Here is a 27,320-nt window from a genome sequence, read left to right as displayed (position 1 = left end):
TATTTACCTCCTCCGACAGCGAGACCGGCCAATATTAGAGTCCCGGCCAGTAATGGAATACAGGCCAGTATTAGAGGATTTACTGTATGTAAAGTGTGTCTCTTGAATTTAAATTATTTTATCATCTTAATCCGACATTGAAATTTTGCCATGCAAAAAAAAAAAAAAATTGGACAAGGACACTTTTTTTTATTTCGACTGACATCATCAAAAATATGTTGAAAAAATTCGTGACCCTAAAGATAAAAAATGGATGGCCTTATACAACTATATTACCAAAAGATTTAAAAAAAAAATTCAAATGCACGGTGTTCAACTTTTAGTCACGTGACAAATTTATTTAAAGTCCTTTTAGCCAATCAATTAACTAATTAAACCAATTATTCTGAGTAATTAACTCGCTCATGAAAAAATATCTAATGTTATGATGTAATGATCTAAGGAGTTAAATATTCATAATTAATGCACAAGTGGTTATATTTATGACTCAAGAATAATGTGTTTAAAGTAAGGAAGCAGTGGTTGGATTCATTTGACAGCATTCGCCTAAAGGGCTTATTTTATAAACAAGAACATCTGCTTATTTGGAATATTTTCCACGTGCGAAAAGCTTTTTAGAAGCAGAAGCGTCATTTGGATATTTGTGTGTTACAATGCAGAATCATTTTGGCACTGCAGATGATTTTATTTCATTGTGTGTTTTTAGAGCAGTCTTAATTTCTTAAGAAATAAACCCATCAGAAATACACTTTCATTCACATAATACTGTCGTGTCCTAGCTCATCAACACAAGCATGCTCCGAGAGCATAATATCCCCTGCTGGCAACTCGGCCATAACTCTGGTAAAATGCGACTGAATTGAACGAAATCGCAATATGCGTATTACCGACATATAACAAAGACTCCTGCCAAGTTTCATGAAATTCCTCCAAAAATTGTGAGGGGAGTTGATTTCAGAAGGTGAGTACCCTTCCCGGGATGGACGGACGGATGGACATCGCCACGGCATAATCCCTCTTCGGGCCTTTCGGCCAGCGGGGGATAAAAACAGCCATGAACAACGATCTGAACATCTACAAAAAGGGTCAATACAGAATAATAAAAAACATTTTTTGTAAGTAAATAACTGAAAAACACTTCTTGTACATTCTTAAGAGGGGAGGGAAAAAAAGGCTGTTATTAGGTCCCTGTTGTTGCATTTAATTGCTTTTTTTTTATTTTAAATGATATCAAAAGTCTACCCTGAATGTGGTATAAGGGGCTGTGCTTTTGCACCTTATGTCAGATATGGCTGAAGCAAACGAGAAGGGGGGGAGTCACATGCCTACTGGATAAACCTTTTGTCTATGCATGAATGGTTTCTTTAAAAATGCACTTGGATGTACTATTTAGTATTCAAATTCCTTCGACAATTAACGAACTTGGGTGGCACGGTGGTGTAGTGGTTAGCGCTGTCGCCTCACAGCAAGAAGGTCCGGGTTCGAGCCCCGTGGCCGGCGAGGGCCTTTCTGTGTGGAGTTTGCATGTTCTCCCCGTGTCCACGTGAGTTTCCTCCGGGTGCTCCGGTTTCCCCCACAGTCCAAAGACATGCAGGTTAGGTTAACTGGTGACTCTAAATTGACCGTAGGTGTGAATGTGAGTGTGAATGGTTGTCTGTGTCTATGTGTCAGCCCTGTGATGACCTGGCGACTTGTCCAGGGTGTACCCCGCCTTTCGCCCGTAGTCAGCTGGGATAGGCTCCAGCTTGCCTGCGACCCTGTAGAACAGGATAAAGCAGCTAGAGATAATGAGATGAGATTAATGAACTTGTAATTTTATTACAAAACACAGAATGTGAATTTCGAATTCTAATTTCGTTATGTCCCTAACAATCATGCTTTCTTGGTGTATATAAAATCCGCCACTTTAACTCATCTTCACGAAGGAATAGTTTATTATTATTCCATGTTCTATTCACTATACAGTTAGGTCCATATATATTTGGACACTGACACAAATTTTGTTTTTTTTACCTGTTTACTGAAACATATTCAAGTTATAGTTATATAATGGACATAAAGTCCAGACTTTCAGCTTTCATTTGAGGGTATCCACATTAAAATTGGATGAAGGGTTTAGGAGTTTCAGCTCCTTAACATGTGCCACCCTGTTTTTAAAGGGACCAAAAGTAATTGGACAATTGACTCAAAGGCTATTTCATGGGCAGGTGTGGGCAATTCCTTCGTTATGTCATTCTTAATTAAGCAGATAAAAGGCCTGGAGTTGATTTGAGGTGTGGTGCTTGCATTTAGAAGATTTTGCTGTGAAGAAAACATGCGGTCAAAGGAGCTCTCCATGCAGGTGAAACAAGCCATCCTTAAGCTGCGAAAACAGAAAAACCCATCCGAGAAATTGCTACAATATTAGGAGTGGCAAAATCTACAGTTTGGTACATCCTGAGAAAGAAAGAAAGAAAGAAAGCACTGGTGAACTCATCAATGCAAAAAGACCTGGACGCCCACAGAAGACAACAGTGGTGGATGATCGCAGAACAATTTCTATGGTGAAGAGAAACCGTTTCACAACAGCCAACCAAGTGAACAACACTCTCCAGGAGGTAGGCGTATCAATATCCAAATCTACCATAAAGAGAAGACTGCATGAAAGTAAATACAGAGGGTTCACTGCACGGTGCAAGCCACTCATAAGCCTCAAGAATAAAAAGGCTAGATTGGACTTTGCTAAAAAGCATCTAAAAATGTCAGCACAGTTCTGGAAGAACATTCTTTGGACAGATGAAACCAAGATCAACCTCTACCAGAATGATGGAAAGAAAAAAGTATGGCGAAGGCGTGGTACAGCTCATGATCCAAAGCATACCACATCATCTGTAAGGCAAGGCAAGTTTATTTATATAGCACATTTCATACACAATGGCAGTTCAATGTGCTTTACAGAAGTAAAAACAAAAACAGTAAACAATAGAGAAATAAAATTACATAAAATAATTTTATTTTTATTCTAAAACAATTAATTAAAAGAATTAAAAGAAAATAATAAGAATTAAACAATAGTAGAAATAAAATAATAAAATGAAGTAGAAGTTCAAATAGGAGGAGAAAAAAAAGAAACCAGCAGAATAGAATAAAGAATAAAATAGAATAAAGTTACAATTAAAGTAAATTTAAAACATGCAGAGAAAGTAAAGATTATAAAAAATGTAAAGAAGACAATATTAATTATTCAACAGAAAGCATCTGAAAACAGCTTGGTCTTTAACCTAGATTTGAAGCTGCCAACAGCAGGAGCATTTTTGATGTCCTCTGGGAGTTGGTTCCATAGCTGTACTGCATAGTAGCTAAAAGCTGCTTCACCATACTTTGTTTTAACAACAGGTTTTAATAGTAAATTTTTCTGTTGCGATCTGGTAGATCTGATTGGGTTAGGCCGCTGCAACATATCAGAGAGGTAATTGGGCCCTGTACCATTTAGAGATTTGTATACCAGCAGCAATACTTTAAAGTCAATTCTGTAGCTTACTGGAAGCCAGTGAAGGGACCTTAGAATTGGAGTAATGTGCTCTGTTCTTTTTGTTCGTGTGAGAACCCTAGCCGCTGCATTTTGAACCAGCTGAAGTCGTTTGATGGTCTTTTTTGGCAGGCCTGTGAAAAGGCCATTGCAGTAATCAACCCTACTAGAGATGAAGGCATGTATAAGTTTTTCCAGATCATTTTTTGACATAAGTCCTCTTAGTTTGGAAATGTTTTTTAGGTGATAAAATGCCATTTTAGTGATTGCTTTCATGTGACTGTCAAAGTTTAGCTCGCTGTCAATGAAAACACCAAGATTTTTAACCATTTCTTTAGTTTTAATCCCTTTTGTGTCAAGAATAGTGGTAATCCTGAATCTTTCATCTTTTTTTCCAAATAGAATTACTTCTGTTTTATCTGTGTTCAGCTGAAGAAAATTTTGTGACATCCAGCTGTTGATTTGATTGATACACTGGTAGAGACATTCAAGGGGGGCATAATCATTAGGTGATAGAGCAAAATAAATTTGGGTGTCATCTGCATAGCAGTGATACAAAATTGAATTTTTATTGATAATTTGCCCAAGTGGGAGCATATAAAGGTTGAAAAGTAATGGTCCAAGAATCGACCCCTGGGGGACACCACAGGTCAGGGACATTGACGTTGAGGAACAATTTCCCAGGGTAACAGAGAAGCTTCTATCTTTTAAGTATGAATTTAACCAATTGATAACTTTACCAGTCAATCCAACCCAGTGTTCAAGTCGATATAGCAGTATGTTGTGATCAATAGTATCAAAAGCTGCACTGAGGTCCAGTAATACCAGGACTGATGTTTTGCCTGCATCAGTATTAAGACGTATGTCATTTATAACTTTAATCAGCGCTGTTTCAGTGCTATGATTGGCACGAAATCCTGATTGAAAATTATCAAAACGGCTGTTTGCTATCAAGAAGGCAGTTAATTGATTGAAGACAATTTTTTCATAGGATAAAACACATGTAAAACACGGCGGAGGCAGTGTGATGGCTTGGGCATGCATGGCTGCCAGTGGCACTGGGTCACTAGTGTTTATTGATGATGTGACACAGGACAGAAGCAGCCGGATGAATTCATTGTGTGCTCAAATCCAGCCAAACTGATTGGTCGGCGTTTCATAATACAGATGGACAATGACCCAAAACATAAAGCCAAAGCAACCCAGGAGTTTATTAAAGCAAAGAAGTGGAATATTCTTGAATGGCCAAGTCAGTCACCTGATCTCAACCCAACTGAGCATGCATTTCACTTGTGAAAGACTAAACTTCAGACAGAAAGGCCCACAAACAAACAGCAACTGAAAACCGCTGCAGTAAAGGCCTGGCAGAGCATTAAAAAGGAGGAAACACAGCGTCTGGTGATGTCCATGAGTTCAAGACTTCAGGCAGTCATTGCCAACAAAGGGTTTTCAACCAAGTATTAGAAATGAACATTTTATTTACAATTATTTAATTTGTCCAATTACTTTTGAGCCCCTGAAATGAAGGGATCGTGTTTAAAAAATGCTTTAGTTCCTCACATTTTTATGCAATCATTTTGTTCAACCCACTGAATTAAAGCTGAAAGTCTGAACTTCAACTGCATCTGAATTGTTTTGTTCACAATCCATTGTGGTAATGTACAGAACCAAAATTAGAAAAATGTTGCCTCTGTCCAAATATTTATGGACCTAACTGTATGTGCTCACTATATAGAGTCTTATAGAACCTACGCAATGCAGTGCACAATATGTTCAGGATCCGGGATTAGAAATAAAGGAGAAAACTCCTTTAGGAGTACGATCCTATTGCAAACAAACTTCTGACATGGACACTTACTGTAAATATTCAAAAGTGAAGTTTTTTTGACTTCAAATAATAAAGTATTTTGAAAATCCACACAGTGTTAGAACAGTGACGGGTAGCAGAGGGTGAATATTACGTCCACAGCAGTGTGTTATTGTAAACCTGATCCGTTTCTGTGTAAAACAGACTGACGAGTGAGCTCGGTGTCTGACCTGCCATGTCGCTGGTGACCAGGTCTATTTTGGGCAGGTGGTCTTTCTCGGAGCTGTAGCTGAACGTGAACTCGGTGGACTGCTGCCTGGCAGACGCATGCTTCACCTGCTTCCAGCAACCTAGACGTGCAAAAAACACCACAAGAACCAGTCAGAGAGACGTAATGAAAGGACAGGCTTCGCCCTAACAGAGCCACTAAACCTTAAATCATACATTACTGTCTCTCAGAGAAAATAAAAAAAAAAACAAAAAAAACGAGGAGACAGACTGTGGTCGTAATGACAAAGCAGCAACAGAACAACACAAGACGAATTTAGAGGAAACGTGACCAGGATGTGAACTGTTTGTTCGAATTTCACAGAAGCATCATCTTGCTCATCCTTTCAAGCCTCCAGATGCTTGCGCAAGGCTCTTTTGCTGGCATTTTCAAGCCGTAGGTTTTTTTTTTTTTTTTAAAGTACAGTCAAAAAGCAGGAACCTGTTCAAACAGGAACCAGTAAAACATGAGGTTGCAGTTTATTTCCCACCAACCTGAGAAAAGACACGATTGTTCAAATGAATACAGAGGAACTGCTTGGATTAAGGGTGTTCATTCATGTAAACGGCTGTTTGCTTAACCAGCTCATAGCAACAACCAAACGGCTTAAAAAATATTTTCAACTATTAAAAAAAAAAAAAAGATTTTAAACTTGATATAAAAATATGATTAAATTGTGCAACACTTTTTTTTTTGTTCTTGACCCTGTAATCTGATTGGCTGAACACGAGTTGCTAAGTAATGGCAGCAGTAACAATCTCGTTACTCCTGACAGCCCAATATTTTGTATTATACAGTATAACTTCATTATTATTATTATTACCAGAACGTCAAGGACGTAGGAGCTCATCTGGCCTGCCATCAAAACAACCATGACGACCAAAACTTTTTATGACTCTGTGGTGGCATCAGCGATTTTCTACGCTGTGGTCGGCTGGGGCTGTGGAAGTTCAGAGAGGGACAGGAAGAAACTTAATAAACTGGTCAGAAGGGCTGGCTCAGTTTTGGACTGTCCTCTGGACTCCATTGAGGAGGTGGGTGAGAGGAGGATGTTAGCCAAGCTGACATCAATCATGGATAACCCCTCTCACCCCCTACATGAGGCTGTGGGGGCTTTAAGCAGCTCTTTTAGTAGTAGACTGCTGCACCCACGGTGTAAGAAGGAGAGATACTGCAGGTCATTCATACCTGCTGCTGTCAGACTGTATAACACCCACAACTTGTAACGTAGCACCAATAACCTGTTTGTCGTTATATTTGCACTACTTCACCACTACTACCTCTGCCATCTCTCATCGATGCAATTGTTATGTGCAATAATATAGGTCTTAAACTATTTTTATGTAGCCTGGCAAGCCAGACTAAATGTGAATATTTAGTCTGGCCTCGCTCGTAGACATTTCCGAAGGGTGTGGGAGGAACAACCCGCTGTCTTTTAAACTGTCTCTGTGCGTATAGGCCAATGCTCTGACCAATCAGCGCAACAGTGACTGTGACGTAGTCAGAGCGACAGAAAGCAGTGGGGGAGGCCTTGAAATAAATAATTTTTCAAAATGCGTATTAATTAATAAACAGGTTCTAGATATTAAGGAGTTTGGAGATAATGACCACAAGTTTGGAGTCTGTACCACATACTTAACATACACAGGGATGTGATTTGGGGCTGGTGAAATTATCTGAAAATTTTAGCCAGGGATCTGGGGGCCCTAGGCCCCCAGCTGGTCCAGGGCAGCGCCCTGGTGGGGGGACAAGGGGGGCGAAGCCCCCCAAAGCTCCTGGGTTCTGGGGTTTTCTGACTTAAAAATTGTACTAAAATGGCAAGCAAACACACAAGAAAAAACTTGTCATGATTAACAAATTCAAGCCAATTTAATGGTCAACATGCAACTCTGAGCCCCTATAGTAAATTCAATGATTCTTAACTGACAAAAAGCTAAAACATGAAACCTAAAAATGTCATTCTAAATTAAATCTGCATTAGAATAAATAGAAAATTGTATAAGTAAAAACAAAATTTATACTTTCAATTACTGTCGAAGTTGAACATACCTAAATGTGCCTTTTCAAACAAACATGGTGCAACATAAGAATTCATCCACAAGTCTTCAGGAACTCTCAAAGAAAAAAAGATGCGAGCATCCATGTCCAGTTCCAGCATATCAGTCACTTTTTTTCTGCAGTTTCTACTCTAGCAATGTCAACTTCATATACATAACTCTATAGTGTTCACTCACCAAAGGATAATCATAACTCCACAGTGTTCACTCACTTAAGGATATTCAAAACTACTGTGTTCACTCACTTAGGTTTCGTTTCTATCCCGGGCTCCAGCCCAACTTTGCACGCTTGTAGCTCAGGTAGGGGAGGTCCCAACATGCCCAAACTTGACAGCCAGAGTCCTCTGCCCTCCCCCCAAAGAACCAGCGCGGGCAGGGCGTGCTAGCCCCGCGCCTCGGGACGTAATTCGGCCTGAGGCGAGCCACGGCACTCCGCTTAGGTTTCATTTCTATCCCGGGCTCCAGTCCGACTTTGCACGCTCGTAGCTCGGGCAGGGGAGGTCCCAGCATCCCCAAACTTGACAGCCAGAGACCTCTGCCCTCTCCCCAAAGAACGAAATCGCTGAACAAATGTCTCACAGTCTTATGTCCAACGTCTGTAGCAACCTCTTTCTCCAACCATTCCCAGCGGAACTTGTTTTTCACTATTCTGTCGATTTCTTTAACTCGATTTGCATCTTTACGCTCGATCACGGAGGCTGCCATCTTTCAACTCTTTGTCTGAAGCGAGCTTACGTACAGCTATCTAACAAGCGCGTTCATTGGTTGTTACAGAGCGATGGGCCAATCACGTACTTCGTTTCATCTCAATGACGGAATTACTGAAAGTTGGAACGAATAGGATACGAATGCAGATTTTTGAGCGAAAAATCGGAAAAATTTTCAAATTTTGAGGTGAAAAAAGCGGAATTCCGCGAATTCGCGGAAAAATCACATCCCTGCATACACTCATTTTTTTTCAAGTGTTTTTCAAGGGTTTGCTTAAACTGTTTTTGAGAGTTTTTATTTAGTGGTGTTTGGTGAAATAATTTCCCTTAAATTTAAAATAACGGGAAAATAAGAAACAATCAAAAAGTAATGTTTCAAAGCTGTTTATTAATTCTTCGTACTGCACAAACTAGCCAGCTGGTAGATCAGACTTTTGCCATAGCCGGTCGGCAAAACAGCGAAAACATCCTTCTTGAAAAGGAATGAGCGGAGAGCCTCTTCCTGCTCATGTTTCAACGAAAACTCCAAGTCTAATTCTTCTAAAACTGATTCCAAAGCGGAGTCAAACGCGCGCTGTTCACTAGCCGTAGCCATCTTTCCTGCTGTGCTTTCTCCAGCGTCGCGCAGCCTTGTCGTCACTCCTGCAAAAGCCCGCCCAAAGAATCCAAACAAAAACCTTGCGTTGTGATTGGCGGGCACGATTTGATGCCCGGGGTGTTTTGTTGATATGGTGCGAGGCTAGACCCACTCGTAGGCAAAAATATTTTTGGCCGCTAGGCGGGTGGGTCTAGTTTACTAGGCTAATTTTTATGCATACTTATGTATATATGTGTGTATATATACAGAGTCTACCTGTAATGTGCAATTTTTCCGAGCCTCTCAATATGGCAATTTTTCTATACTTTTTCACGATAGATAATGCAAATAGCCCTCTGTATTTAATCCTTCGTTTGTCTAATTTTTATTTCAGTTTTATTTGTTATATGTTTGACATTTTCTTGCTACTGTAACACGTGAATTTCCCCGATGTGGGATGAATAAAGTGAATCTAATCTAATCTAATCTAATCTAATCTAATCTAATCTAATCTAATCTAATCTAATCTAATCCATCAAACAGAACTGAAATGTGACGATGTGAGAGAGGACCAACCTCCACGACAAATTGTTGACAACAGGAAAATCAACAAAGGACTATATTTTATTCTTCAAGGGAAGATCTACCCAAAACATCCATCAGAACTGAATTTGCATGATAAATGAGAGAGGAGATATCATTCTCGTCAGAAGAAAATTTCTTAAATTGACCTAATGACCAATTTGTTTGCAAAAAATTGACAATACAATGACCAAGTTTTGTACAGAAGGTCTAGTTCTTTCAAATAAAACAATCGGAACTGAAATCTATTGAGAACGGAGGGAGGGAGGGAGGGAGGGAGGGAGGAGATACGATTTCACTGAAAATAAACAAAGAAAATCGACAAAAACACACAAGTATAAAAAAAAAACACAAGTTTAGTTCTCGGAGGGAAGATCGACCCAAAACCTCGATCAGAACTGGAAACGGATGAGAAATCAGATACAATTCTAGGGAGAGGCCTGGAAAATCCGTTCATTTGGCCCAATTACTAACTCGTTAGCAAAAAATTTGACAAAACGACTACGTTTTGTGCGGAGTGATGAGTTCTTTCAAACAAAACAAAATCAGACGGAAATCTGTGGAGAACTGACGAAGGAGATACGATTTAACTGAATTGTGAAAGACAGACAGACGGACGGACGGACGGACGCCACGGTAACAGCTCATCGGCCTTATGGTCAGATGATTTAATAAGGACTAACACAAGCCACACTCCGTATGATTAGTTTGTGAGTGAGATGTTGGACGTTTCGAAACGTGGCCTGTTGAAAAAGATGAAAAACGGTTCCAGGTGCCAAAAATTTTGCTTCATGAAGTGATTCTTGTCACGGAATCATTTAAAGTAGCGGCATTTCTTTCTCCTGTATTTTGTGCTACTGTATTTTCCTCACTGTGTTTATAGACAGTCGGGACGCTGCTGCTTTGCCGGGTTTCCCTCTGCGCCTTCAAATGTCAAGAGCTTTCAACTGTGTGTGAAGTGTGGACGTGAACATTCTTGGCTCCTACTCGCTCCTGAGTTTGCTGATTTCTGTACCATTGCATGAAGTGTATTTGTTTACTTTGCTGCTAAATGTTTCGGAGGTTTAACGTTCGGCTGCTGCGTGATGGGAAACCTGACGTAGTGTGTGTAAGGATGTGTGTAAAAGCAGCTTGTCTCGCACACTCACGGCTTGATTTCTATCCACAGATTAAAGATCATAGTTTCAGCTGATCTGGATCTGATACAACAGCGCAGGAGAGTCGAGTTCGATTCACACTGTTTATAAGCTGAACATTTAGGGATAAATAGAAACAACGGACACAAACATCAAACGCGTTTACTCTTTTGGCTAAAAACTGACCTGTTTGGGGAACATCTGCAGAGTCATACATGTTCTCTTTGCTCTTCTTCCTAGAGAGAGAGAGAACACAAATTAGAATCTGAGAGAAAAAAAAGAGAGTAACAGAAAGAAGGGGAGAAAGACAGACAAAAAGGAGGGAGAGAGCAGAAAATGATAGCGATAAACAGGTACAAAAAGAGTCAGAGAGAAAGACAGACAGATAGCAACAGAAATAAGGTAAGAGACAGAATTTGAATTGGAGAGAAAGACAGAAAGAAGGAGAGATGAGAGAGAGAGAGAGAGAGAGAGAGAGAGAGCGCAAGCAATAGCAGGGGCAAAGAGACAAACAGCAACAGAAAGAAGGTGAGAGAGACAGAATTAGAATTGGAGAGAAAGACAGAAGGTGAGAGAGATGCACACAATGGGGGGGAAGAGAGACAAAGAATTAGAATTGGAGAGAGAGAGTGAGACAATGAATTAGTGAATATGAGAGAGAGAGCGCGCAAGCGAGAGCAGGGAAAAAGAGACAAACAGCAACAGAAAGAAGGTGAGAGATGCACACAATGGGGGGGGAGACAGCAACAGAAAGACGGGGAGACGGACAAAGAATTAGAATTGGAGAGAAAGACAGAAAGGTGAGAGAGATGCACACAATGAGGGGGGGAAGAGAGACAGCAACAGAAAGAAGGGGAGACAGACAGAATTAGAATTGGAGAGAAAGACAGAAAGGTGAGAGAGATGCACACAATGAGGGGGGAAAGAGAGACAGCAACAGAAAGAAGGAGAGACAGACAGAATTAGAATTGGAGAGAGAGAGAGAGAGAGAGAGAGAACAAATTAGAATCAGAGAGACACAAAGACAGGAAAAAAGAGACAGACAGTAACAGAAAGAAGGGGAGAAAGACAAAAAGGAGGGAGAGTGGAAAATGATAGAGATAAACAGGCACAAAAAGAGTCAGAGAGAAAGACAGACAGATAGCAACAGAAATAAGGTAAGAGACAGAATTTGAATTGGAGAGAAAGACAGAAAGAAGGTGAGAGAGATGCATACAATGAGAGAGAGAGAGAGAGAGAGAGCGCAAGCAATAGCAGGGGAAAAGAGACAAACAGCAACAGAAAGAAGGTGAGAGAGACAGAATTAGAATTGGAGAGAAAGACAGAAAGAAGGTGAGAGATGCACACAATGAGGGGGGAGAGAGACAGCAACAGAAAGAAGGGGAGACAGACAGAATTAGAATTAGAGAGAGAGAGAAAGAAGGTGAGAGAGATGCACACAATGAATTAGTGAATATGAGTGACAGAGAGAAAGAGAACACATTAGAATCAGAGAGACACAGACAGGAAAAAAGAGAGACAGTAACAGAAAGAAGGGGAGAGAGACACAAGAAGGAGGGAGAGAGTGGAAAATGATAGAGATAAAACAGGCACAAAACAAAGAGTCAGATTGAAAGACAGAAAAAAAGACAGATAGCAACAGAAATAAGGTAAGAGAGACAAAAAGGAGAGAGGGAGAGAGAGAAAGATCAAGAAGACAGAGTCATCTATATCCCCCGCCCTATATACCAAGTTTCAAGATATTATTTGTCACATTTTTCAAGTTGTGCTGCAGGAAACCAACCCGACCTCTTTACACGGACCTCAGCAGCCCATGGCATAATAAACCCAGCGGACCTTTGGTCCAGGGGAGCTAAAAATTCAAATTCCTCAGTATCAAAAGGCACATATACATTACTTAATCTACACACGTACCAACTTTCAAGACCGTACCACTCATAGTTTTCAAGTTCTGTTCCGGAAACAAACCCTACCCCTAAGACTAACCTGAGAGACTAAAGGCCAATTTATGCTGACAACCCAGTCCTCGCAGATAGCGTCGCAGACAGTGTCTGCGTAGCCCCCCCCACCTTCGCAGACGCTCTGCGCGCACCTCCCAAAAATTGTGACCACCGCAGAAGCCTCGCAGACAGCGCCGCAGGCAAGAGGGCTCTGATTGGTCCACTCTACATCCGCTGTACACGCACTTCCGCTTCCCTACTTTCCCGGTTTGGTTTGTTTTCACGACCGGCATTTTTAAAAACACAAGCGAAGATGGAACAGCATGAAGAGCGGTTGATTGAGGAAGTACGTACATCTATACGACTCCAGTTCTAGTCATTATAAAAAAAAAAAAGTTCTAGTCATTATAAGTAACCGGACGATAAACACTCCACTAACCACACCCACCAACTACTCCTAGCGACTTCGCGCCCCCTTGCGTTGTGCCGGTGAATAACATCGCGCACGCCTATTATCCCCGCTCAACGATAAATTACAACTGTCTGCGAAAAGCTATCTGCGAAAGCCTTGTCGCACGAGCATGCAGAGGCCTTAAGTCTGAAATTGTTTCCATGGAAACATGAAAAATTTAAATTTCTCAAATTTCTTAGTATGAAAACGCACATCTACATCACCTTGTTAACATGTATACCAAGTTTCAAATCCGTATCATGAATAGTTTTGGATATATGCTCCGGAAACGAACACTACTTTTAGAAACCAAGTCAAAATCTATTTTGTATGTAAAAATTTGAAAAATACTTTTTTTTTTAAATCCAAAATAGCAAAAGGCACCAGTTCACATGTTGCTTGATATGTATACAAAGTTTCATGACGATATCTTCAGTAGTTTTAAAAGACATGGCGCGGAAACGAAAACGTGACCAGGACGGATCTCGTTTCTATATCATTTACGTTAATTGAATTAATTGATAATTAGAATTGGAGAGAAAGACAGAAAGAAGGTGAGAGAGATGCACACAACGAATTAGTGAATGAGAGAGAGACAAAGACAGGAAAAAAGAGACAGACAGCAACAGAAAGAAGGGGAAAGAGAAAAAGGAGAGCGAGAGTGGAAAATGATAGAGATAAACAGGCACAGAACAGAGTCAGAGAGAAAGACAGAAAGAGACCGATAGCAACAGACGCTACGTTCACACTGCAAGGCTTACAGGGTATATACACCAATCTTTGAGTCAATTTACTACCATTTAATACCTTTTTTTACTACCTTCAGATTTTTTTTACAACCACCACGACATCGAATTGCACCAAGTATCAATCAGAAAGATTTTGTGACATGCACATAGATTTTGTCATCCAACACTTACTTACATCATTACCATTATCCAGGAGACTCGGTTGCATATTTCGCAACAGGGCATTAGTTACAGTAACAATGTGAGGTGGGGTGGTTTGCTTCATTTAAGTGATGGAATGGTACTGGATTTAAACTTACAACCTTCTTGAAGACTGACTTCCAACCATTTGGCGACAGCTACAAATACTACAAAAGAAGAGATTTGACGTACGGACTGCGGAATGACGTACGTCATTATAGAAACCCGAGAAAACCAGGCACTGTTCTTGTTTACATTTCAAATCCATCCGTTTCGGGCGCGTAAGAAAAATATCCCTGTAAACTCCGCTTTTCCGTTTAAAGAGCCGAAAACTCTAAGTCTAACAAATTGGCCAAGTGAATAAAGCGTGTGTAACAGAAAAGGCTTTCCGTTATGATGTCTGTCTCCACCTGCGTGCGTTTGCGCTGACCGCAGTTAACCGGGTGCAGCTGAAGTGTCAATCACCAAATTAACAAGGGGCAGCGCAAACGCACGCAGGTGGAGACAGACATCATAACGGAAAGCCTTTTCTGTTACACGTGCGTAGACAAAAAAAAATACCGTTTAGAAACATGGCGGACGGAGTAGAAAATGTCACCAAACTTCTTTATTTGAAAAATAAAACCCTTCGTTTTACCTTTATAAAAGTGTGTAACTGATATATACCATGTGTGGAAATTATTGTGTTTGGTGGTTAATTATTTTTTCATACTTATAACGTTTTGTTTTCTTAAGAACAATGGTCTCTTTTTCCAGTGTGAATTATTAATATGACCTCAACCGCATACGGACCGAGATAGCAAAAGGGCGTTGATTCGACGTTGGAATCATCGTCATGTTCTCGGGCGTTAGCTTCGTTGATGGCTTGCGAGTAAAATATTTCCAATTGATTCCAATGGATTTTCGTGAATGTCACGACGTTGGTATAGCACTAGCACTAGTGCTAGCTGTCGAGGTGATAGACTGTTGCTGCCCACGACCGCGCATTCCCCTGACGTGTTTCTCCGACTTCATGTGCGACCTGAGCGCATTAGCCCCCATCCAATTAATATTAATGATTTTGAGGCATACTTTACAGTATTCCTGCCTGTCGTTCCCGACGACAGGCCTTATCCAAGCTTGAAAGCTTGGATCCCGGAGCCAGGATCGGGAAAACTTACATTTCCCCATTTCTAAACTTTTTGCCACCCGCTAGAATTCGATGAAGAGATACTGGTTCACTTAGCACTGCTTTCCGTCTCCACTTGGACTTAGCTATGCGCACGCAGACGATTTCAGATTTCTATCGACCAATGAATACAATGCATTGATATGACGTCAATATCAAGTTCATATCACACATTCATTTTTGAAGTAGCGGCGCAAGCAAGAAAGGATTTATTTTATTTTGCCTATTTCATCAAAATGAAACCAGTCATTGTCCAAAAGAAAAAAAATAATACCTATTCTTTAAAAATAATACCTTTTGACCAAATTTATCACTTTTTAAGGCCATTAAATTTTGCGTTTTTGATTTATCACTTTTTAATACTTTTTAAAACCCCGCGGACACCCTGGCTTAATGCTCAATTCCGATTTTTTTGTGAAATCCGATTTTTTTGTGAGGTCGTTCACATTAACAAATATATGCGACTTGTATGTGATCCTCAGTATGAACGAAAAGCGAACTAAAAGTGTTCCGCATGTGCATTGCAGGATACGACGACGTCACACGCAGTGAGCATGGCCAGTGTTTACGGAAGTAAAACCGCCCGGTTGCGGTATGACCCATCCAATCTAGCTTGAATAGCTGCATCCCCCCAAATGGAAATCAGCTCCCTAACCTCTGCGTCCTTCCATTGAGAAGATTCAGAACCTTCACAGCCCGAAGCGTCCCTCGCATTGATGTCATGCGCAGGGGCGCAGATACGTTTTTTGAACTGGGAGGGACAAAGCTGCCAGCAAACCAACCCCAACCTCGATATGCCTGTCAAACTTGTTGTGGGTTACCATAGCAACCAAGCTCGAGCTCGCAACCTGTGCGGTCTGCGCAGCTCAACCAACCGAATATCAGTCTTTGTTTTATGTGAGTTGTTGCAACTATGTATACACTGCTGTGCACCTCAATAAACCGAATGGTAATTAGTCTTTTGATTTTTCCGTGAGGTTTGCCTCATGCAAAGAAAGACAGCATAGACGGTTTTTCCTCCCTGTAAGTGGGGGGGACCGAACGAGGTGAATTTAAATCTGGGTGGGACTCGTCCCCCCCTCTATCTGCGCCCGTGATTATGCGCCATGTTGTTGTAACTTTTTTTGAGAGACCCGCCGCCTACTTCAGCGCAGAATAGTGACGTTTGTGGCTTGTTGATGACGTGTAAGTCGGATGAATGCGACCTGGCGGTTCAGACTGAAGTCGCATATGAAAAGAGCGGATAGGAATCGGAATTAGGACCACATATCCAAACGGCCTGGGTCGGATTTGAAAAAATCGGATCTGTGTTGTTCATATTGTCAATAAAAGATCGGATACAGGTCACATATGGGCGAAAAGCTCGGATTTGAGTCACTTCAGCCTGCAGTGTGAACGTAGCCAGAAATAAGGCAAGAGAGACAAAAAGAGAGAAGGAGAGAGACAGAAGGAACATTGCAAAAAAAAAAAAAAAACAACTGAATTTGAAGAGAAAATTACTTAATACTAGTGACGTTACCTTGCTGCACGGACAGATCATTTTACTTGACTGGAATAAAGTTGGTTGCGATCTAGAACTAGGTTTAATAATCTCAGAATTGGTGTCTTGTATTCTTCGAACAGGAAATGCTACACTGCAAAATATAAAAATCTTAGGAAGTTTATTTGTCTATTTTCAAGTCAAAACATCTAGCCACCCTTATTATAAGACATTATTGCCCAACAAGCAAAACCTCATTCAGCTAGAAAGGCTAGTTTTTAGACAGTCCATCTTGAAAATCTTGTATAGACAAAATGTCTTGAAAAAAATCTTATTTGGAGCACCTTTGAAAATAAAACAAGTTTTTTTAAAGGTCCCATGGCATGAAATTTTCACTTTCTGAGGTTTTTTAACGTTAAAATGAGTTCCTCTGACCTTCTTAAGTCACCCCAGTGGCTAGAAATTTCATAATGTGTAAACCAAACTATGCCCAACATTTGAGAATGGCGCGTCAAAACGGCGCGTTGATAAGCTCTTCGCTTTACTACGTCAGCAAGGGAGATGATCCCCACGCCCCCCCTCTGGATTCCCACCCACTGTATGGATTGCCCGCCCAGTTGTAGTGAGGAGACCATAGAGGACACAACATGGCGTCACCTAAGCGAGCGAAACATGGAAATTGTGCTGTACATGGATGTGACAACACAGAAAGGAGTCTGTTTTTACTGCCGACAGGAGAGACCCTGAAGACGCAGTGGCTTAATTTTATTTACTCCAATAATACGCCGTCGAGTCTACCTAAGACGGTGTATGTTTGTCGGAAGCATTTTCCTGAGGAATGTTTCCACAACTTGGGACAGTACAGGGCAGGTTTTGCACATCAACTGTCACTGAAGCCTGGGTCCGTACCAAGCATCCCTGCCGCATCAGCCACAAACACCGAACAAGCAAGTGTAGAACTGTTAAGTCGTTTTGCCGTGTTTTAAAATCGGTGCCACATTAGCCTTGCAATGGCTACATTAGCTGTGCAGCTAACCGCTTCCTGCAGTTAGCCAGGTACTCTGCGCTACAAAACCAAAAAGCATGCAGCATGCTCTGTTATAATAGCCAATCAAAACAGTTTTTCAAAGACACCCACATTCTTTTTTTTAAGTCACTCGTTCATTTTATTTGTTTGTTTGTTCAGTAAAACCCCAAACATTTGTTGAATTTATTTTATTTCCTCGCGTCGCACCTTAATGACGTCAGCGCGCGGTATTTTTCCCTTCGCGGTTTGTTCCTTCTCTCTCGCCATAGTAAGACACCCACATCCGCTTGTTCTGACCCACTGGAGGTAGCGTCACAGTGCTGTTAGCCAATCAGAGGTAACACGTTTACATGTCATGAATATTAATGATAAGACCCGCCCCCACCCTCTACCCTTCCCCACCTCCTGCTTCTCATTAGCAAAACGACGCACTGGGAAAAGGGCTGAAATGGGGCTTTCTCCCAGGAGGCTATATCTACGTGCCGAGGGTTCATTTCGAGAAAGGCTGCGGATATAACATCCGGAAGCCTCCACGAGCCCGTTTAAAGCATCAACAAACCACCATGCCATGGGTCCTTTAAAACAAGTAAGTACATTTTGGACATTTGTCAAATGCGGTTCATCTTGTTTCAAGAAAAAAAAAACAAAGTATGCTTGTTTTGGGAATAAATGAACTTTACTGAAATCTTTGAATCTTTCATTACAATTCAACTCCACCTTACAGATCCTAAGTTTACTGCGACTGTTTTCTCAGTCATTCAGACTGAGCTCCTTCTAGATGCTGTACAGCATAGGTGTCAAACTCAAGGCCCGGGGGCCAAATCTGGCCCGCGGTGTCATTTTATTCGGCCCACGAGATCATTTCAAATGTGTATTACAGTCGGCCCACATGCACCATTAATATATAGAGTAATATGACTTGAAGACAAAATTTTGTGCGTCAGAGCCTCAGGAATTAGGAATAATTGGCCGAGGCCAGTGTAACATCACATGCAAGTGGATCAGTAGTGATATCTCCCACTCATACCCAACAGGATATGCGCAGGCACATTTGAACTACCTACCATCTATGATGGGAATGAGTGTGAAATTTGTATAGCTTTAAGAATTATGTGCGTGCATGCACAATTTCTGTCCATCTATGAACAAATATTGAGTTCGGCCCGCGACTTCATGCCAGATTTTGATTTTGGCCCCCTGTGAATTTGAGTTTGACACCCCTGCTGTACAGACTCTAGACCAGACAAGTGCCTTCAAAAAGGCTATGAGTGGAGGGCGTTTTAGTGAGGTCTTTTTGGAATGCTGTGAGTTAAGTTCAGTGGTTTTTTTTTTTTTGTGCCTGATCTTGTAAACCCCTCGTACACATGAATAGTCGGTGCCCCCAAAATGCACTGTTGCTTTGGCGTTGTGTAAGCACTGTAAGTCAAAATGCGTGGACTTTTTTTTTTTGGTGCCTGAGGTCCTGGGGAAGTGGAATCTTAAGAGATGTTTTAATGTTGAAATGGGAAAAAAAATAAACTTGTTGCAATGCTACACGTGTCGTCAACTTGATTCAAGATAGTCTCTGGTCTCATATCTAGAGTATTTTACTAATTGCAGGTCACAAAAGGAGAATCTTTTAAGCTAGCAATGCTTAGTTGTAGAATTTAACAATCCTAATATTAGTATAGGGCGGCACGGTGGTGTAGTGGTTAGCGCTGTCGCCTCACAGCAAGAAGGTCTGGGTTCGAGCCCCGTGGCCGGCGAGGGCCTTTCTGTGTGGAGTTTGCATGTTCTCCCCGTGTCCGCGTGGGTTTCCTCCGGGTGCTCCGGTTTCCCCCACAGTCCAAAGACATGCAGGTTAGGTTAACTGGTGACTCTAAATTGACCGTAGGTGTGAATGTGAGTGTGAATGGTTGTCTGTGTCTATGTGTCAGCCCTGTGATGACCTGGCGACTTGTCCAGGGTGTACCCCGCCTTTCGCCCGTAGTCAGCTGGGATAGGCTCCAGCTTGCCTGCGACCCTGAAGAACAGGATAAAGCGGCTAGAGATAATGAGATGAGATGAGATGAGATGAGTTAATCAGATCTCGCATAATAAGTTCCCCAATCTTATTTTGGAATTATTTAATCTAAAAACAGGTTAGGTTTTTCATCTTACCAAGTCAAATTTGACTAGTTCCATTGGCAGATTTTTTTCACCTGATTCAGGCAAATATGCTTTGTTTTAATCTTTTATTTCTTATTTTTGAAAGGCCATTTTTTGCAGTGTAGTTGGGTTCAGCTATTTTCACTTGCTAAGATATCATTTTTTGCCGTGAAGGTAAGAGATGCACACAATGAATTGGTGAGAGACAGAGAGAGAAATAAGGGGAGAGAGACAAAGAATTAGAGCTGGAGAGAAAGAATGACGGTAAGAGGCAGAGAGATACACACAATGAATTAGTTAGAGAGACGGAGAGACAGAAAGGAGAGAGAGAGAGAGAGAGATTAACGTGAGCCGTCTCTTTCCCTCGGGATCTCCAGCTCTCAGGTTATTGCTCCTGCCCCCAAATCCCTCCATCCCCAGCCTGACACAGAGCGGCCCAATCTCCTGACTCTGACCTTTGACCCTCCCTCCCTCATTTCTTCTCCTCTCTCTTTCCTTCCTTTTCTCCTCCACAGGCTGCTATACAATACGTGTGATCAGAAGGATGATAATACCGCTGTCAGTTGCTCAGTCGTGTACATCAACAGCCCATATGTTTATCTCACACACACACACACGTCTGTATATCTCCACCAGTTCAATAAAACGTGTCCTGTGAGCAACAGAAAGCTGGTGAAGATAAACCCAGGACATTAATCATCTCTGAGCTCCTGTGTCTCACAACATGACGAAGTATTCGATCATTTTCCACAGACCAGCCAAACAACTACACTCGATCGGTTTACATCGCAACATTTACATCGCAGCTGACGTCTGGAAGAGAATCTGCTGCTTTTCTCTTTCGACTTGGGTTCCGTTTACAGCTTGAACGTCACTGAGTGCACTTACTTCTGCAGCAATTTAAAGGCGCAGATCGCGGACACCAGCACCACAGCCACGCACACCACCGCTGATACCAGGATGATGACCAGCTTCACTGTGTTCGGAGGAAAAGGAAGAGCAGACACAGCGTCAAGAACAGCATTACAGGCGAGTGTATAATGTGTAATGGATAAAGCAGGAGATGTAGATGAAGCTATACTCCAATCAGGCTCAGGCAGGAGTTTGTCTTCATCCGGTTTGGGTTGGCTGGACAAGACCTCCTGCAGGACCGGAGGCGTCACATTGACTTCTGCGAACATTGGATAGAACAGGATGACAAGATTTTTTCCCCTCCCCCAACACCGTTTCACTCTCTTTGTAAAGAAGGGAGTTGTAGGATAAAGAAACAATCCCCTCATCCTTTCCTCACACACTCACTTGGTGGATCTGGGACGTATGAGCAGCCCAGGAGCTCTGCGCTCAGGCTGATCCTCCGGTGCCACTGCAGAGGGACGACCCGGACGTAACGTGCGATAAAGGATGGACGGAAAGTGCTGCGTGTCTGATAAAAATCGTCCTCGTTCCCTTCAAATATCTGCCAGACAAATACCACAGTTAATCAGAGAGCAGACAGCAGCCAGAGTCACATTATTAACTCGGATTATTGTCTCACCGTATCTTCAGAGCTGTTATACTGCCTGTACGTGCGCCAGCGGCTCTTCTCCTTGTACACGATCTTGTAGCTTTTCACAAAATAACCGGACTCTTCAACCTTGGCTAAAATACCTGAATATAAAGACCAAGTTTATTAAAAGGTACATACACTACCGTTCAAAAGTTTGGGGTCACCCAGACAATTTTGTGTTTTCCATGAAAAGTCACACTTTTATTTACCACCATAAGTTGTTAAATGAATAGAAAATATAGTCAAGACATTTTTCTGGCCATTTTGAGCATTTAATCGACCCCACAAATGTGATGCTCCAGAAACTCAATCTGCTCAAAGGAAGGTCAGTTTTATAGCTTCTCTAAAGAGCTCAACTGTTTTCAGCTGTGCTAACATGATTGTACAAGGGTTTTCTAATCATCCATTAGCCTTCTGAGGCAATGAGCAAACACATTGTACCATTAGAACACTGGAGTGATGGTTGCTGGAAATGGGCCTCTATACACCTATGGAGATATTGCACCAAAAACCAGACATTTGCAGCTAGAATAGTCATTTACCACATTAGCAATGTATAGAGTGGATTTCTGATTAGTTTAAAGTGATCTTCATTGAAAAGAACAGTGCTTTTCTTTCAAAAATAAGGACATTTCAAAGTGACCCCAAACTTTTGAACGGTAGTGTAAGTACATGCAAATATAACACAACAAATAGCAAATATAAACTGCGCTACAACATAACATAACATATACACTTTCTACAAACATTCGCATGTGTGTGTGTGTGTCAGTTCACCAGATTTTTCATACCAGATGCTCAGATTATGGATTTTGAGTTATACCTGCTGCATCCTCCATATGTATGGAATCAATTTTGTGCCAAAATGTTCATACAATACTTTTGAAATATCAAACAAAAACGACAAATCAAAATACAAAAAAACAAAAAAAAAGTCAATTTTTTTAGACTGGCAAACAAGTTATTCGTGTAATCGTGCAAAATATCAGTCTATTACTCTTCAGAAACCTTTTATTTTTGTTCCGCGTCTTTCTCGGTTTTGTTTGACGTAATTTATTTTGGTTGCGATTCCAGCTTTCTCGTTTGCGCTCCATGACTTTTTGCTTGCAGTTTTGGCACAAACTTCACGTGTGGGTGGACTGTCCAGGAATGCATTCCCATTGGCTAACTTGTGTTTGACTGACAGCTACGCTCAGCCATTCCCCCGGAGGCTGTTGCGGCCATTTCCTACTCGGATTCTGGCGGACTGTTTGACGAGTGACCGATCCATTGACGGTAAACAAGGATCGAGTGGACTTCAGTGGCGACTCATCTCATCTCATTATCTCTAGCCGCTTTATCCTTCTACAGGGTTGCAGGCAAGCTGGAGCCTATCCCAGCTGACTACGGGCGAAAGGCGGGGTACACCCTGGACAAGTCGCCAGGTCATCACAGGGCTGACACATAGACACAGACAACCATTCACACTCACATTCACACCTACGCTCAATTTAGAGTCACCAGTTAACCTAACCTGCATGTCTTTGGACTGTGGGGGAAACCGGAGCACCCGGAGGAAACCCATGTGGACACGGGGAGAACATGCAAACTCCGCACAGAAAGGCCCTCGCCGGCCACGGGGCTCGAACCCGGACCTTCTTGCTGTGAGGCGACAGCGCTAACCACTACACCACCGTGCCGTCAGTGGCGACTATGATATTGAATTTACACTTTGTTGAATTAATTCAATATCATAGTCGCCACTGAAGTCCACTCGATCCTTGTTTACTGTCAATGGATCAGTCACTCGTCAAACAGTCCGCCAGAATCCGAGTAGGAAATGGCTGAGCGCAGCTGTCAGTCAAACACAAGTTAGCCAATGGGAATACATTCCTGGACGGCCCGCCCACACGTGAAGTTTGTGCCAAAACTGCAAGCAAAAAGTTAGGGAGCGCAAACGAGAAAGCTGGAATCGCAACCAAAATAAATTACGTCAAACAAAACCGAGAAAGACGTGGAACAAAAATAAAAGGTTTCTGAAGAGTAATAGACTGATATTTTGCACGATTACACGAATAATTTGTTTGCCAGTCTAAAAAAATTGACTTTTTTTTTGTTTTTTTTGTATTTTGATTTGTCGTTTTTGTTTGATATTTCAAAAGTATTGTATGAACATTTTGGCACAAAATTGATTCCATACATATGCAGGAAATACAAACCAAAGTGAAATCTGACATGCAACCCAAAATGGTCCACTTTCCAGGCAGAAAAGCCTTCAAAAATGTCCATGATGTACACGTTTCAGCTCGGTCTAAACCCAGCAAACACAAAACATTTATAAAACATTTAATTTGGGTTGCATTAAGGTTAGGTTTTATTAAACGTTTATGAAACGTTTATGAAACGGTGGTGAAAATTTAATAAAGTCATATTTGCTGACCTGTGGCACATTTTTTATCATCTCTTGGTATTTTTAGATATTAAGATGTCATAATGATTGTATTACAATTATCAAAATAATCAGTAAATGAGTAACATTTTACTGACGTTTTATAAACGTTCTCTTTAAAACGTTTCATTCACAACGTTTATGAAACGTTTATAAAACGTTATACATATTCGGAGACTTCTGGCTAAAACAGATAATATTAAAATTTCTACAATTAATTGTGTGATTATAAACACTACATGATGACGTTTTTAAAAAGTATCAAAAAACATGGGAATAATTTTATGGAAAATAAGTGGTTGTATAAACGTTTAATAAACGTTGAAAAAAAACCCTTCGATCTAGCTAAATATTTTTTAGATGTAGATCTAGATAGATAGATAAATCATTAAATGTGTGGCTCTAGTCTCGTAATTATCAAGTATGGTTTGAATAATTTGGATAGACGACCATTCGTCATTTTATATTTGCTAAAATACACGCCCTTTTGGCCCTGGCATTTTGTTCGCTGGTTCCCTGCGCCTGCGCGACCTACGTCTTTGCGCAGGCGCAGGGACCGGAAGTAGCGCCATTTTGAGCGTGTTGCTGTTGGGACAAGATCGAGAAGGCCGGGTCCACTTAGTAGCAAGGCTTCTTTAATAAATTTAGATAAATTTTTAATACTAGTATCTTTATCATTTTTGCTGTTCATGAGGGCTTTATATGTAAATGTGAATATTGTCTATGTAAAAAAACTCTGCTCTCAAATCGGTTTTGTTGAACTTGCAAAGAGGAATGAAATAAACTTAAGTGCAATAACAAAAATGTGTTGTTATATTATAAGTTTAACAGGTATTAACATGTTTCTAATAATGTTTCTAAAACATTAAAGAAACGTTTTACTATTGTTTTTAAATGGTTTTAAGAAACGTTTATACAATGTTTTAAAAAACGTTTCTGAAACGTTTCCAGAATGTTGTATGATGGTTTCCAGAATGTTTTTCAAACGTTTATAAAACGAAAAAATTGTCCACAAATTTTCGTTTTATAAACGTTATTTTGTAACATTTCTGAAACGTTAGCCAAACGTTTATACAACGTTATATAAACGTTTTTGTGTTTGCTGGGAAGTGCATTTCTGGACCAGACTGACACTACTGTTACTATGGATTTGCAAAACAGCTACAGGTAATTTAATTTGATGCCTCATTGGTTGGCTGGCACCATGCCAAACTCATTTTTGGCACTGTGCCAATGAGGTCAGAATATTAGTCGCTGACACTCTCTTTCTAACACGGGACCAACTTTAACCTGGACAAAATGTTACCAACAAAGCTCGAACTGTTGTTGATACAAGACAGTCAGTCATAAAGTCAGTCATGTGTTTTTATTCCTTCTAACCTCTGAACATGCAGTGTTGAAAACATGGAGACCAGGACTCAGAAATCAGTCAGTACATGTATAATGAACGGACGCTGTCGAGTGTGGACTCATTTCTGGTTCTAGACAGTAACTACAAGGTAGTAATCAGGCTTGTAGTACTCGAGTCCAGGACTCGTGCCCTAATTTTAAGGACTCATGATTTGATTTGGACTGGGCAGGGCTTGACATTAACTTTTAAACCCACTTGCCCTGGGGGGCAAGTGGGGGTTAATTTCCACTTACCCCCAAATATTTTCACTTTCCCCCATTTTGCGAGTACTACTTTTTTTTTTTTAAGGAAAACCGTAGAATTAGTTGTGAACTGCAACATAAAATGAAGATCACACATTGAGTTGAAGTTTGGTGATTGATTAAGTTTATTATTAAGTTTGGTTATTGGTTACTTTTTACTTGAACCAAACAATAATTTTATCCAACATAGTTTTTCCTGCCTTAGTCGATTTATTTCCATTTCACATACATGCAGCTCTTGTAAAGTTCGGTGTGTTTGTGTAGAACTCTCTCAGACTGTCGGTTCAGTACTCGATAATGTAGAAATCATAAAACAGAAATCTATAACAAAGTTTGTATGAAGAAAACAATAGGGTGCCAAGACTTCTGAACAGTACTGTGTTTGAGAATATTTATATATCTTTTTTTTTTTTAATATCATCCACCTCTAGGTTTAAAGAAAAAAAAACAACCCAGCGCTGAGTCATGACAGACAGGACAATGTTTTGAGTTTAAAATTATTGTTTAGTGTGTAGGTTGTGGGTGTTTTATACAGACCTGGCAACCTGTAACTGAAATCAGTGCAGTCGGTCTCTCAGGACACAGTGCGTTTTTTGTTTTTTTTTTAACCTAGAGGTGGATGATATTTCTAAAAAATTAAACAAATAAATAAATAAACCCCCCGATATATAACTATTTTGCACAGGACTGGGTTCCTCTGATAATAGAAACAATAAATAACAGAAGCAGTAAATGAATCCGAGACTAAGAAAATAGCTAAAACATAATGGTGAATACTTAGTGAGGGATGCTTTTAGGAACTGAAATAAAAGATCAAAAAGCCTAATTTTTGTGGTGCTAGTTCGTAATATATGCTCATTCCAACTTGCCCAGTCGGGCACGTCGGGGACATATCCCACTTGCATGTTTCACTTGCCCCGGGCAATCGGGCAGCTCTTAATGTTGAACCCTGCTAGGACATGTGCATTAATTGCATTTGGACTTGTAAATTGGAGACGAGGACTCAGATTTTTTTCTTTATTTTTTGCAACATGCCATAACAATTTGGCATAAGATATTTATATCTACATTAATTTTTATACTAATTTCGTGCAAGAGAATGCACATTGACCTGTTCATACGTCATGTTCAGGAACAAACTAACATTAATGGCGCTAAAATGCCTGGAGAGAACGCCCCTAGGATTGTCCGCTTCACTTATACAGACTTTTCGTGCAGTGGGGGGGGGAAGCACTGCTGTGTGTTCCTTTGATCTAATGTCTCTAGCCTTATGGCTAGCCTCCAGTCCAATGAGCTTCTTCAACCTAAATCATTTACAATAACGCGACAGATCATCTGCTACAGCATACAGGTTGATGATTCGCAAACTAGAGTCAATGGCTGTATACTACATCGACAATATACTGCAGTCCGTCCGTTGATGACCCATGATGAAGGAAGACATTTGGGATTGGGACTTTAGATCGTCGAGCTAAATATCAAGAAACCGTTTTTGTAATGGTAATGAAATAAAAACAAATCTGAAACATTAACAAGTCTTATAATACTGCCAAAGAAGATTAGAAACCTTTCAGATGATCACGTGACCTGAGAATCTGACCCACAAAAGAGTGGTCTTCACCCTTATTAGCTCCACCCACACGTCCAAGGATGGATCTCTTGCAGCAAGAGCAAGAAGTAAAACCTAATTCATCACATACACTTAAGCTGTGTTCACATATATACCGGTACGAAAGTGGTATATCTGTATCGATACAAAGTATACCGGTACAGTTTAGTGCATCTGTCCACACTAGCGAGAAATGTTTGCGGTTTTCTTTCACGGTAGTTGAAATGCGCGTGCGCGAAATGTTTCCGTGGTTACCGAGTAACTTCCTTCCGAGATATTTCGACGTGTACCCCTCAACTGTTCCTGGCATCGCTCGTCTC

General features: G+C 40.9%; 1 protein-coding gene across 3 annotated transcripts in view; it reads right to left on the bottom strand.

Annotated features, from left to right (window-relative positions):
* The window catches only part of dcbld1 (discoidin, CUB and LCCL domain containing 1), a 160,470-nt gene that overhangs the window by 5,349 nt on the left and 127,801 nt on the right, over positions 1-27,320 (bottom strand). For 2 of the 3 annotated variants that reach the window (XM_060916409.1, XM_060916410.1), the window contains exons 9-13: positions 21,299-21,411; positions 21,064-21,220; positions 20,653-20,935; positions 10,829-10,878; positions 5,546-5,665 (exon numbers count right to left, since the gene is read on the bottom strand). In XM_060916409.1, the coding sequence (XP_060772392.1) occupies positions 5,546-5,665; positions 10,829-10,878; positions 20,653-20,935; positions 21,064-21,220; positions 21,299-21,411 (723 nt within the window). The remainder of the gene's footprint in view (positions 1-5,545; positions 5,666-10,828; positions 10,879-20,652; positions 20,936-21,063; positions 21,221-21,298; positions 21,412-27,320) is intronic. The other variant, XM_060916411.1, reaches the window with a different exon arrangement.

The sequence above is a fragment of the Neoarius graeffei genome, chromosome 3 (assembly GCF_027579695.1).
Source record: "Neoarius graeffei isolate fNeoGra1 chromosome 3, fNeoGra1.pri, whole genome shotgun sequence".
Taxonomy (NCBI): Eukaryota; Metazoa; Chordata; class Actinopteri; order Siluriformes; family Ariidae; genus Neoarius; species Neoarius graeffei.
Note: the sequence above shows the minus strand (reverse complement) of the source record. Positions and strands in the feature narration are given on the sequence as shown.